Source organism: Caloenas nicobarica, chromosome 1, assembly GCF_036013445.1.
Source record: "Caloenas nicobarica isolate bCalNic1 chromosome 1, bCalNic1.hap1, whole genome shotgun sequence".
NCBI lineage: Eukaryota > Metazoa > Chordata > Aves > Columbiformes > Columbidae > Caloenas > Caloenas nicobarica.
Window position 1 is genome coordinate 17,501,967 of NC_088245.1, and position 13,697 is coordinate 17,515,663.

Consider the following 13,697-nt stretch of genomic DNA (forward strand, 5'->3'; position numbering starts at 1 on the left):
GGTTATGAAGTTTTGTGACTTGATGGAAGTTATGATATTTTCAAATACTATGCAGGAAACTTCACTTTATAGGTATGTAGCATATTTTAATTTCTGCTTGATATTTCTAAGTATTATCAGTTTCTCAACTGTCTTCCTGAAGTGCGAACAGCAAACCCAGTCATTGCGTCATTGCTTAGAGGTACAAACACGTTCTCCAATAAAAATATTCCATGGAATACATCCTCCAGGTCACATGAACTTTCTTGATCATTACATCAGATGATTATTTAACAATAAAATTCTCTGCACCCATCCCTATACTGTTCTCACAATACAGTGATTCCATTCCTTATGTTCTTTTTTTGTAAGAATAATGCATATCCTAGTCCTTGGAGAACATTAACTCTATCCTTAATCTGGCAAAATAATTTTGCTCATCATTTAACTTCTTCTGCTCTCAGTTACCCATAAACACTAACTAGTGGTGGTTTTGTGGCTCTAGTTATGAATTCCGTCAGTCCAACTGTTCTCGTCTCTCTGAACTTCTTTTTGTAACTTTGCTGAGTCCTTTGGGGGTAAAATGCTTTTGACCCTCCTTGATTACACCAGGTCTATGAATAGTTGCAGTAAATTAACTTGCGGGCAACTGCAGGCTTGTGGAAAAACAAGGATGCTGTGGAGAATGTGCTTTGGAATTTTTTTTTTTTCTTTTAATGTCATGGAGAGAATTGTTCTTTCAGTGGATTCCCATCATGATAATTTGTAGAGTGTTGGAAGGAACAGGCAGATTCTGCTTATATGCCAAAATAGAAAGTGACACCTGACCCTCACGTGAGCGTGGAGCAGGACAGTGCAGAGACTTGACCATGGAGTGTATGGCGTACAGGCGTGTAGAGAGACTGGTGGTGGACTGACTTTTTGATTTGCTTGGAATTGTATAAATATTGATAGAGTTTATAAACCATCACACTCATCTCTAGGGCTAATTTAGCTGCTGTTAATACTGTCCTAGTCGTATAACTCTAAGCCTCATAAAATCTGTTGTGACTGCATTCATTTTGCCATGGTTCTTTCTCAGGTTTACTAAGGTCAGAATTATTTATATTTATGTTCTGGAGGTTGGTTTTGATTTGTCAGGAGGCCCTGTTTGTCTCCTTTTATGTGGTTTTTAATACGTTTAAGTATATGTTAATGTTGCTTATGATTTGCTCCTCTTGCAATCAGAGAGTTTGTAGTAATAATTTCCATTATGCTGCCACATGTAAATCTTGATTTGTTTTCTGTGGAGTTTTTTTACTTATGAAATAACTTTATAGCTGAAAACTGTGAGGAAATCAACTTTTTGTTTGTAGAGAATTTTATTATTCACACAATGACATGCTGGTTTTTAGTGTTAGGTTGTAGTGAATAAATCTGTCTTTGGAAGCTTATTTATTTGTAAGCATTTGTTTTTAGTGCTCCTGTGGTTTTCTCTAATATGCTATCTTTTGCACTTTTCTTTAAATTTTTCACCTTGTACTTTAAAAATGGTTAAGAATTGACTGGTTGGATTTTGGGTGACAAGGGTACATTGAATCTTTATAGACATTTCTTTGAGAATTTTTATTTTTGCAAGAGATAAATGAAAAAATGATTAATCAGAAAAGAGAATTTAAAAGCAGTATAAATTCTTCTTGTGGAGTCAACTTTTTTTCTTGTTTTAATTCCTGGTCAGAAAAATAAGTCAGCCTAAGTTAGCCTGGCCCTCAAAAGGAGCTCCTGTTCAGCAAATCTATGACTTTTATTAAGTTACTTTTTGGTATACGCTTCAGCTTCATTATTTTTAGTGGTATGTAGAATTCTTTGAAATGAAAAACTGCTGGAACATTTCAGTTCTGCTTATTACTGACTTCTTATTTAAAACACAGAAAACCCCCAAATGTATTGTTTTTGTAATAACTCTTTCTTTTCCTTTAGTATTCAACACGTGTATGGAGCTCAGCATCCGCCTTTTGATCCATTATTGCATGGAACGTAAGTTAACCTAATATTTGAATATTCCAGAGAATTTGGATCTCTTCTGCCTCTTTCTTTCCTGTTGGCTGTAAAGCTTATTGTTAATCTTCCTTTTTCAATTTTTGTCATAATTTTGGCTTTTCTATTCTAACGTCTCTTTTGTGACTTCCTGGTGTTTACCATATTGGAAGCAACAAATCTGCTGTTCAGTTCCTAAGTAACATAGATTGCCAACCTTTATAATCTGTTTGCAGTGCCTTGTAAGTTGGAAATTGTGTGATAAATACTAATCTTAATTTAGCTGGTGAAGTTTACAATTCAGGTGTAAGCGGCTTTCCTGCATGCATTTTTCTGTTGATGGGCTGCGTTTATTTGTCTAAAAGAGAAGTGTGTCAGGTTGTGGTGTAGATAATTTTGAGGGAAAGGTGGGCATTTTGCTTATGAATGAGAAGACAATAAATAGGGTAGATTTTACAGTGATTTAGAAGTTTACTGTCTTAGATCTTGGTGATTTGATACCAGAAAACAATGTACATGAAACCAGCAACATTATGTTGAACATCATTAGTAAACAAATAAATTTCATGCTGAGAACCCACAACTAATGCAAATGAATGATTTTCATCTCCTTCCGGCTGGGGTGTTTAGAAAAATGCTGTATGACCATTGAAATAAATGGCCCAAAGTAGTAGGGACAGAAAATAATGTTAGAAGGAAAAGTATTGGCTTGGAAGGAGGTCATACTTCGGATGGATTTTTTTTCCAAGGGCCGTTTTGAAATGGCACAAGAAGTAAACATGTGCTAGTTAATTTTCTGATGATACTGAGTTGAGGGCAGTTGAAATGTGTGACCTGAAGGACTGAAGAAAAAGGGATGGGATGAATTGGTTCAAAATGGGGAGTTAGAAAGAGAGGCCTAGTAACAAAAACTGTAAGCTTATTGCTTGAAATGATGACGGAAGAGGAAAAAGACCTTGGTGTTTTAGACAATGATAAGTTGGGCAAACATGTTAGTGTTGTAGCATCTGTTAGGAAAGATGCTCCCTGTAGTGCGTAACAGAAACATTAATGACATTGCACGAAGACTGTATGAGAATGTTTTCTGATTTCCAATTCTGACTGCCTTAACAGAACAAAGTTAAACTGGTACAGGTGGAAAGACAGGGATGGTCAGAAAGGGCAATTAACTTAATGGCACTAACTTTTTTTGTTTTGGGAGCAGACTGGGAAACTCAATGTCTTATTTAACTGAAATCTGAAGGGAGATGTCATTTCTCTGCAGATACTCGCTTCATCTCTCATACTGCATGTTGGCAGGGACAAAAGGTTAGGAGCTGATCAGGGTACAATTAGACCAGTAACTACAGGGAATATCTTGCCTATGAGAAGGGTAAAGTTCTGAAGCTGATTTGTGCTGGAGTGCCTGAATGGGGAGGGATTATAGATCTAATGACTTTTAAGGAGAGACTTGCTTTATTTATGACAGTGATTGTATTATGTGATTACTTATGATGATTTAGGAGTAGACCTGATGACTTGATTACTGCTTATGTGTTGTTATGCAGCAATTACATGGAAAGGCCTGAAATCTCTACAGAAGTACATGCAGCAAGAGAAGTGCAATGTGTCCTGTCTATCTTATAAACTATTCCAGTAGTATTAATTTTATTTTAATTTGGATTTTTTTTTTAAACTTCAAGACAAGGGGAGGAAGGATTTGTTCAGCTTCTATTCAAAGCCAAGAAGAGTCAGTGTTTGCCTGCCCATGTTCTCAGACATCTAGCTGTATGTTGTCACAGTGGATGTAGCAGTAACATGAGTGGAGGGAGAAAAATATTTGCTACCTATATAATGCCAAGCATGGACTGTTGTCTTTTTGGCTCTGTCTCTCATTTTGCTTACTCTATCACTAGTTCTATTAATTTTTTTTTTTTTTTTAACAGCTTGATAAAACCAGGTTCAAAGCCACCTACAACTCCAGTGAAACTAAAGAAAGTCAGCACCTTCCAAGAATTTGAAAGTAACACAAGTGATGCTTGGGATCTTGGGGATGATGATGATGAACTCTTAGCAATAGCTGCTGAAAACTTAAATACAGAAGTGGTCATGGAAACGGCTCACAAAGTAATTCAGAATCATAGCAAGTTACAGGAACAGCATAAATTTCAGGAAGAGCATCTACAGGAAGAAAAACAAGTAGAATCTGCAGAGCTAACTTCGATTACATATGTTGATAATAGACTTGTTAAATCAGTCAGTGAAGGTCATACATCGAGTTCATCAGGTATGTTAAAAACTGAAAAAGATGTTGAAAGTCAAATGAGGAGAGCTGTAATATTTGCCCTTTAAGACACTAACCCCTTCCCAACATTTTCTTAATACCACAGGAAAATATTATTTGATGCTGATTTATTTGAGAGATACTGCATGCTAGATTAAACAGTCACATGTGTGTGAGAAAAACATGTGTGAGGGAAGAATAATTCAACTTCTTTGTTTTCAACCTGAGTACATCTGTAGTTTTGGAAAAACGTTGCATTATTGAATGTGTTTTAATGGTTAAGTGCACCAAGATGTATGCAATTAATAGCATTTTAATAACAATTTTTCACAATAGTAGGAATACTACTATGTAAAGTGTATTGAAAAACTGGAGAAAAGATGTGTTTTAATTGTATGTTGTGGTTTAACACGAGCTAGCGATACAACTATGATAGCCACTCGCTCACCCCCTCCTTCATCCCCCCAACAGGGGAGAGAATCAAAAGGGAAGGGAGAAACTTGGATTGAGATAAACAGAGTTTAATAAAGTAACAAAATACTAATACACTACTAGTAAATATATATTTAAAATAGAAATAGAAGATACTCAAGGCAATTCCTCATGAACTCTGTCCACAACTGAGCAGCCAGTCCTAGCAAGCCACACCTGGTCCTAAAGCTGATCCCAGAGAGAGAAAAAGGCAGAAAAGTCCAGAGGCCTCTAGTTGAGAAAAGCCCAGAGGCCTCTGCAGGATGGCAAAAGGCCAGGCTAAACATCCTGACTGAACTCCCCTGGCTTGATAGCAAAAGCGAACAAGAGAAAACAGAAGAGCAAACCGGAAGTCCTCACTCTTATATCTGAAGCATGGTGCTAATGGGATGGAATACTCTCATTGATCAGGCTGGATGTCAGTCAAGCTCTGCCCCATATCTGCCTCCCCTCCCTTGATGCCTCACACCTGTAAGCAGGGTGCTTAGAATGTCCTTGGCTCTCAGACCAGAGCAATTAAAAACATTAACTCTGTGCTGGAGTGTTATCTGCTAGTTCTCAAACTAAGTCCAAATAATGAGCATGCTAGCTAGGAAAAAGAAAAGTGTCTCACTGCATGAAGAAAATTAACCCATTTTCAGTCAAACTAGCACATTGTGGAATAGTACTTGGAAGAGAAATGCTCCTCCTGCTAAATCCAAGTCATTTGAAGTCCAAACTTGTGCTATGCTTGAGCTTACGTTTCTCCAAAACATGATTCTATTTAAAATTTACAAATGAAATTCAAGGTACTAGCAGCCTTCTTCCTAGTTGAGGCAAACTGTTCTGCGGCTTTTTCTTTTCAGATAATGCCAGTGAAAGTTCTTCCATGCAGAGATCACAGTCCCTTCCACAAACTTGCACACCTCCCTTGGTGAGTGGAATGGCAGACTGCAATACCTCAGTTACTCCTGCGTTAACTGAAAGAGAAGCATCCCGATTAGACAAATTTAAGCAGCTACTTGCCGGTCCCAATACAGATCTTGGTGAGTATTGCTTATAGGAGCTATGAATTTACATCTAAATTATTCTTTAACTGGAAAATTGCCCTGTTTGGTGTACTCATCTGCCTGATAGTTTGGCTAGGATCCAATCCTTTCAACATTTAGAATTATCTTGCAAAAGACAGACAGAATGTATTTGGATGCTTGTAGTATTCATGCTTGTAATTGCAATCTGCATACATCCTACTAATACATAGGGTGTTAGATGGCTTCTTGTTCTTTTCTCACATTATTTCTTCCTATTGGACTAGTCTCTGGAGGAAAAAACCAAAGTATAATTAGCTGTGTTTAGTGTTAATGCCTCATAAATGTGACAGCATGCAGTATAAGAATTACTCTCATGCTTAAAAATGTGAGTGTGGAAAAAAGATGAGGCATGGAAATATTACTGCTTCTCAGTGAGTGTTCTTCATGTTCACAGGCTGATACAGTAGTTCTGTGTCTCATCCGTGAATGCTGACAACATGTTAATGTGAAAACAAATGTATTGTCAGATAACTTGACTGTTCCCTTTGTGCACTGGATTTTAACTCCTGAATAGTAAATACAAATGCTGAGAGGGTGTCGCAGGATCAAATGGCTTTGTATCTCAAGTGAAAGTCTGGAGCAAGTAGAAATAGTGCACTGCATTTGGAGAGCTTGGCTGGTCACTTACAAGGAGGAGTTTGTCAAAATAATTATTAAACAAAATCAGCTTTGAGTTAGACCATTCTGGAAGATATCTACAGGAAACTCATGGAAGCAAGTAGAAACTGCCTGTTTTCAGTTCTTGAATTGATGCTTTCCTGCCCTGCAGTGGTCATGAGACTACTTCAGTATAATATGGTCCAAGTTGTGGTGCTTTTTTTTTTCCCTTCTGTGCTGTCTCTTGCTGTGAGATTGATGTTAGCAAAATAGAACGATGGAAACAGTACTAATTGGATAATACTTAACACTTCAGTGTCTTATAGGACATTCTTATAAAATACACCTGTGAATAAACTCTGAGGTGTTAAAACAAATTACATGTTTTATAGAAGCCTGAAAACGGCAATCAAATATCACTTTTTTTCCCTGTGATCCAACAGATGTTACGAGCTTTGTGATTGTGACTGACTTGAAAGCTCACATCACACTTAAGAATGTTGTAATGGTAGAATCTTTGTTACATAAAATTGTCTTTCCTCTGACTTAGCAAAGTTTAGTTTAAACCTGTCCTTTTCATTTTTGCTGTCTAATTAGATGGGAATAATTTTCCAGTAAATCAAATGTGGGAATTCACAGAAAATATTTTGGGAGTGAAAGAAAATTTCTACTCTTATTAGAAGTGCAGTCACCCTGGCTGTTCTGAGAGTTTACTCAACGTTATTTATACAAACTGTGTGGTTTTTGTTTTGTTTTGTTTTTTTTCCCCTGTTGAATTTTCTAAATATCACATTGAAATATACATAGGAATACAAAATTTGAGTATGCTGCTCATATCTAACAAGCTTTCAATATTATTTCTTGTAGATATCACTAAATAATAGCTCTCTACAGGAAGCTTGTTTTTGGCTTGCATTACAAACTGTAATGAGTACAGAATTTGGAGTTGTGTGAATTAGAATTTTAAGTTCCTTTTTTAAATTTTATACAAATATTTTGACTTTTGTATCTGGGATATGTCCAGTAGCATTTCCTAATAAATCTATAAGTAATTCATGATTTTTCTTGGTGAAAGAAATGAATTGGTGACATGCAAATTCTTGCTGATCATGAAGCTATTAATAGCAGATCATATGTGATGGTAGTGCTCAGACTACATTATATGTATATTTAGGGAAAGTGTGTGTATATGCATATATAAATAGACAAACTTATATATGCAGATGACCATATTTACAGATCATCAGAATCTGGTGTGTGCATGTGTGTATACATTTTTGTGAGTGCTTTGGTATAGCTCCATGTTACGGTGGAGACTGTTTAAAAAGGAATCTTGATTTAATGACAGCAGTAGCTTGGGAAACTGGTGTGAGTTTTGTGTGGCGTTTGTTGTTGGAGTGTGTGTGGCGCTTTTTTTTTTGGTTATCATTTAGAGTAATACTGAAAACTTACTAATGTGGAACTAGGTAACAGGCTCCAAGCTCAGATTGATAGTGAGTAAAGAAGGGACAGGTAGCTGTTCTGTTGCAGCTGGCTCGTTGCGCGTGATGTGGTGTGCGTGAGTCTTTGTTCTGTGTTAGATCCACAGATAGTGGCGTCTGATTTGTCTTGATGAATTGACGTAGCGGGTAGTAGTCTTGGAGACATTTTAGCAAATATTTGTGTTCATTTCTGCATGTAGTAGTGTTGGTTTTGCTCTGAAGTAATAGTAGCAGGAGTATTGCTGTTGACTTTGTTTTCTTGATATAGTTTTGCATATTGTTGAAAGGTATTATGTGACAAGTCCTTTCAAGCAATATAAAAAAAAAGTTAATCTGTGGAACTGAAACAATGTCATGCACATTTTCAACTGAAGCCTTTTCTGTTATCATAACATGAGAAATCATCATAGACTAAAACCACAAAGTAATACAAATAACCTTGAAATCCTTTCAGTCACACTTGAATAATGATTATCCTATTAAGACGGTGTAAAATGCATTGTTAGTCTTGTCTCTCAACTAGGGTTGAAAGAATGTGGTCTTTCAAAAGAAAACTCCTCAAAAGTTTGATTATGTATATACATTTGGAAGGGAAGGTTATTTTAGCCATTGAAGTCCACTAATAGATTTTGGAGTTGGGTTTGGGCAATAGGTTGGATACTGTGAAGTTGTGGAAATAGGTAGGTTCTGTCAACCCCATCAAATTATACACTGAGCAGAAGAATATACTAGCTGTTGTCTGCAATTGGTATATGAATCCACTGGTAAATATTACATAAATATATGACAGAACCATTCTTGATGTTTCTGTGAACAGTTTTATCCAGCAGACGCTTATATACACAAATGGTTATTAGAGCAAGGCACAATCTAAGAACACAAACTAGGAAAGACACAAAAAACCCAACCCCAGAATTCTCAGAATATGAAAGAATTAATTATTTTAGGTTACTTAACTCTTATTTATGAACGAAGAGCCTATTTGCATTGCTCAAAAGTGTCCTTAACTAATTTTTTTAACGCTTTGAAGAGGTGAACTAATAAACCCACTCTTGTAATTTATAATTGCCCTTGTAGTTGTTCTGAATCTTCCCTTAAGCTCTCCTAACACACTTTACTTCTCCATCCTGCAGGCATTTTTGTTGTTTGCATGATAAACAGATGCAAATAATATGCCTTATTTCCATTTGGCACTTTTTATTTGACTATTGCTATGCTGTTATTACCTCTAATATAAATGCAGAAAGCATAATGTGAATTGGATGTCAAGAGTAGTTAGCTATATGAAAAAAACCCAGTTGCTATAGAAATGTTACTTCTAGATACATGATTTGTGCTGCAGGAGACGGGTATTCAAGAGTAGTAATATTTTCAATATATATTCAAGTAGTAATATAATGCAAAGAATGGGGAGATAATCTCATAGAGTTAAAATTGCAAAATGAAGGCTGCTAAACAAGCTAAACTACGTTATGGCAAGAAATGTGGGAAGGTAAGAAGGAGCCTGTTGTAAGAACCAGTTTTGGTTGGAGGAGCTTGAGGACTGATCCCTGTGAATTAGATGATACTGCAGAATACTGGGCGCCCATTCAGGAGGTGGGACAGGACGGGAGGCAGCGGTACAGCTGCCTTCGGTGGACAACTCCAGAGCAGACTGTGTGGCCCCTGTGTCTGCTTATCCTCCCGCTCCTGGTGCTGCATGCCAGGTTGTTTGGAGAGAACAATTTATACCAGTAGTTTTGTGCAATCAACCTGTGCTTATGCTTGCCTTGCAGTCAATTTGGCATAGATTTACTTCATTTCAGACCTTGTCTTTCCTTGTAATAGACCTTGGGTTACTGGATGAAGATGGGCTCTGTGCTTGCAGAGTCTTTTCCAAACAAGTGGTTGCTTGAAGAGAAAGGGAGGGGATGGGACTTAAAGCAGTGTAGGGAGAGTGTCTCTCGACAAATTGCTGTTTACATATTTAAGAGGGCAGTAATCTGATGGCAAAAATTATTTCTGTAATTTTATAGGAATTACAAGTGGTATAATTGATTATTTTATAACAATAGCTGGTTGACTCTGTGTGCTATATAAAAGAATTCTAAGGTGGTTCTCTTGAAATGAAATTTAGAAAAAAAACTTATTTTTGTGTCCATTTTTTCCACCGCAGTGGTGACCTCTATTGTTGCAGCAACTTGAAAAGCAGGATTTTCCTGTTTGTGCTTAGTTTATACATTCTAGATGTGTATTAAACCTGATTAAACATAGTAATTATCTTTTATTTATGGTTCATAAAAACAATAGTCTTGTAACAGCATGTACATCTTTTAAAACTGTTCGTCAAAATGATGTTATTGACAAGTTTCAATAACTTTACAAAATGTACTAATGAAATGATTAATTTTGTTCCAAGCCTCATTAATTTGTCTGCACCGAATGACATAGTGATTTATCTCTATGCTCCTAGTCCATCCATGTCATTTAGAATTTTACTGTCTCCTACAGTTTTGTATTGTCTGTAGTTGGTCACGTTGGTGCTTATTCTTCCAATTTGCTGATATATAGTATACAGTGAACAACGTGTCCTATTGCTGCTTCATGTGACATGCCATTAGTCATATCTATCTTTTCAAACTATTATCACTGAAAGGTGTCCTCTCTGATTCCTGTTCTGCTCTGGTTAGCTTGTTATCTGCAAAGCATGCTTGCCTTTTCAGCTAATAAACAAGACTAACAAAAAAGGTCAATACCAGTAGGCTTTGGAACATTTGTTAAAATGAAAAATCTTCTGAAAGAAGTCAGAGCTAAATATCCATAAATTATTCCTTCTAGTAATTGCTTTTTGCTGCATTAGTATTTTGTCTTCCTCTTTTCTATGGCTTGGTCTCATAACATGTGGTTTCAGGTAATAATCAGTATTTTTCTGATTTTAGTAGGATTTTTCAATTTAGAGGTATTAATATAGTATTGATCATTGTAACCAGGTGATAATAGGTTCTTGAAACAATTTTGAGATGGAGGATTTTGCGTAGTCTCTGGAGAATGTATTTCTTTTCTTTTGTAAGGATATTTGATTGACATAATAGTCGTTGCATTACATAATAAGTGTTGACAGTTTCAACTAGTTTGCTCTGTAGTGGATCAGTCTTTAAATTTTTTTTTAGTAAACTTTTTATTTTCTCCTGATTTTTTTTTTTTTTTCCCTCTCTGTTTTCTGTACCTTCTTTGATTTCAAGCTTTTTCCAGTTCCCCTTTTATGCCCTTATTTCCTAGTACTTAAAATACCAGTTGAAATAATTAATTTAGTAATTTGAGACTGTAGCTCCTGAAAGGCGCACACGTTGTTAGCATATGTATCAGTGGAAAATATTTTTTTGCTAAATTTACATTTTCAAAGAAAAAAAAGTAGGAAGTGTTATTATAGAAATTATAGCAATTACAAAGCGTGTAATATCATATTATCTCATAACAGTAGCTGGTTGCCTCTCTGCATTATTCTAGGTGGTTTTTTTAGAAATGAAATTAATTTTATTTTCTGAATGAAAATTAGAAAGGTTGCAAAAGTTACAAAAAAGTTGTATTTATTTGCCATACTGTTGATGCTGGGTATATAAATGGCAAACTTTTATTAAAATGTGTCTGTCAAAAATGAATCACGGGAAGTTAGAAGAATTCCATGATTGGAGACTGATTGTGGTACAGGGTCATATTAAAGGTACTAAATATGACAGTAATTGTAACTTTTTCCCTTCCTTCAACTGTGTCTTCGCGATTATCCAGGCAAACAAACCAGAGTAAAACCCCTTTTGTGTTATGATACTTGTAGTTTAATTTGAGTAATTTACGTATTTTTCATTTACTTTAATTTTTACATCCGTGGCTAGAGAAAAATATAAAATATTATAAATCACAGCAGCGTAACATGGGGAGTAAAACTGTTTCTTTTTGTGCTGAAGTCCATAGAGAGCGTTCTAGGTTAAAACTGTTGATCTGAACACCACTCAAAAAGAAATGTGCTGTTATTACAGTCTTTAAAACTCCCATGTTATATTCATGACAGTAGGTTCCTTTCAGCAAGATGTGAAGTTCTAAACTGATTCTGTTTCCAACCAGGTCTGGATGTAGAGCATTACAGTGGGACTGTAACTTCAGATGACTGAGGGATCACTGTTTAAAAAAAAAAAAAAAAAAAAATCCTAAAATTATCATAAATTCCTATGTGCACATGAAATTACCTTGGTAGCTACCACTAACTGACCATTGAAAAAACTGAGAATTAGGCAACATTGTACTACAAATTCCAAAACTCATTAATTTTTTTTAATGTTGGATAAAGTTTTAGCAGAGTTTTTAGGTGATCACATACTGCTTATTGTATTGGTTTGTGATCAGCTATTCAAAAATCGTCTTTAAGCCTGAGCCATGTGGTGAACAATACACTTCAGAGGGGTATTTACTGTGGGCGAGCTGGGAGAAAGAAAGGTACTATATGATGAAGTATTCTTGCAGTTTTTCCATTTTGTGGTTTTTCTTCTTCAGTGTGCTGTCTCCCGTTCTTTCCTTATAGTGTCATGGAAGCTGAACTTACACAGACACTATATGCAAGCTGCATTATTATAGTAAAAGAGATTTGGGTGAGAAGTTCAGTGTTCCCTGTGGCTGTCACAGACTCCGAGGGCGCAGCCTCACCTGCTTCCCTGCACAGTCGTGTAGACTGTGCAGCAGGGAGGAATTTACTGGGAATGTCACCAACAAGGCTGTTCGTGACAAGAACTTTGAACTTTGTAGGGGCCCTGGAGCTTTGGAACATAAAGATTAGCAGTTTACATGTTGTAATGAGTAGCATGTCCTGCTTGGAAGACAGTTTACCAAGACTCTAGGAAGTATAAATCATCCTGGATGTCTTATTGTCACCATCTCTTCCACTGTTAAACTGGAAACTGTTTTGCGATAAAATGTATCAACTTGAAACATAGCTCTAAAGGAGAATCCTTTGAAATTATAACTTGAAAGTTCAGATTTAGAAAACGTCTAGAAGACAGAATTGTTATTAATTTTCCTGATTGCAAGATATAACTGAAGAATTCCTTTAAAAAAAAAAAAAACTTCTTGCAATAAAGTCATGCATTTAAATTTTTTTATTATGTGCACTGCTTTTTCAATATGAAAGCCTAATGCCTATTAAGATAGTTACGTTATGCTGCTGTAAATTAAAGGTAGAACCACTGTAGTGGTTTAAGTTTGAGACGTACATGGAAGACAGCATATATATGAGAAGTGTTTTCTGTGAAAATGTACTTCCAAAGTTTGAATCTTGCTTTTATATTTAGAAGTCAGTCCAGAACTGGAAGGTATATGTAAAAATATACATAAAGTAGTTATTGCCTGGGAAGGTAATCATACTGGAGCGCTTTTAGCAAGTGATAGGACAAGAGGAAATGGCCTCAAGTTGCACCAGGGGAGGTTTAGGTTGGATATTAGGAAAAAAAAAATCTTCACAGAAAGGGTTGTCAGGCATTGGAACAGGCTGCCCACGGAAATGGTGGAGTCACCATCCCTGGAGGTGTTTAAAAGGCGTTTAGACGATGTTCTTAGGGATATGGTTTGGTGCTAGAGTTTGGTTATGGTTGGGCTCGATGATGCTGAGGGTCTCTTCCAACCAGAATGATTCTATGATTCTATATTTCACTGTGTCTGTGCTGTGCTGCCTTCATGATACTGATTATTGGTTAGATAGGCACTCGCATGTGTTTTAGCAACAGTGGACATTTGGAGATGTAATGCATGTTCACAGCTAACCCAGAAAACCTTATGTGAGTTAGAGGTTATGGGCTA

The 13,697-nt window shown here is 36.2% G+C and overlaps 1 protein-coding gene across 3 annotated transcripts in view; it reads left to right on the forward strand.

Annotated features, from left to right (window-relative positions):
• Window positions 1-13,697, forward strand: part of TBC1D22A (TBC1 domain family member 22A) — a 164,505-nt gene that overhangs the window by 692 nt on the left and 150,116 nt on the right. For all 3 annotated transcript variants that reach the window (XM_065657979.1, XM_065657988.1, XM_065657994.1), the window contains exons 2-4: window positions 1,939-1,995; window positions 3,921-4,261; window positions 5,575-5,754. In XM_065657979.1, the coding sequence (XP_065514051.1) occupies window positions 1,939-1,995; window positions 3,921-4,261; window positions 5,575-5,754 (578 nt within the window). The remainder of the gene's footprint in view (window positions 1-1,938; window positions 1,996-3,920; window positions 4,262-5,574; window positions 5,755-13,697) is intronic.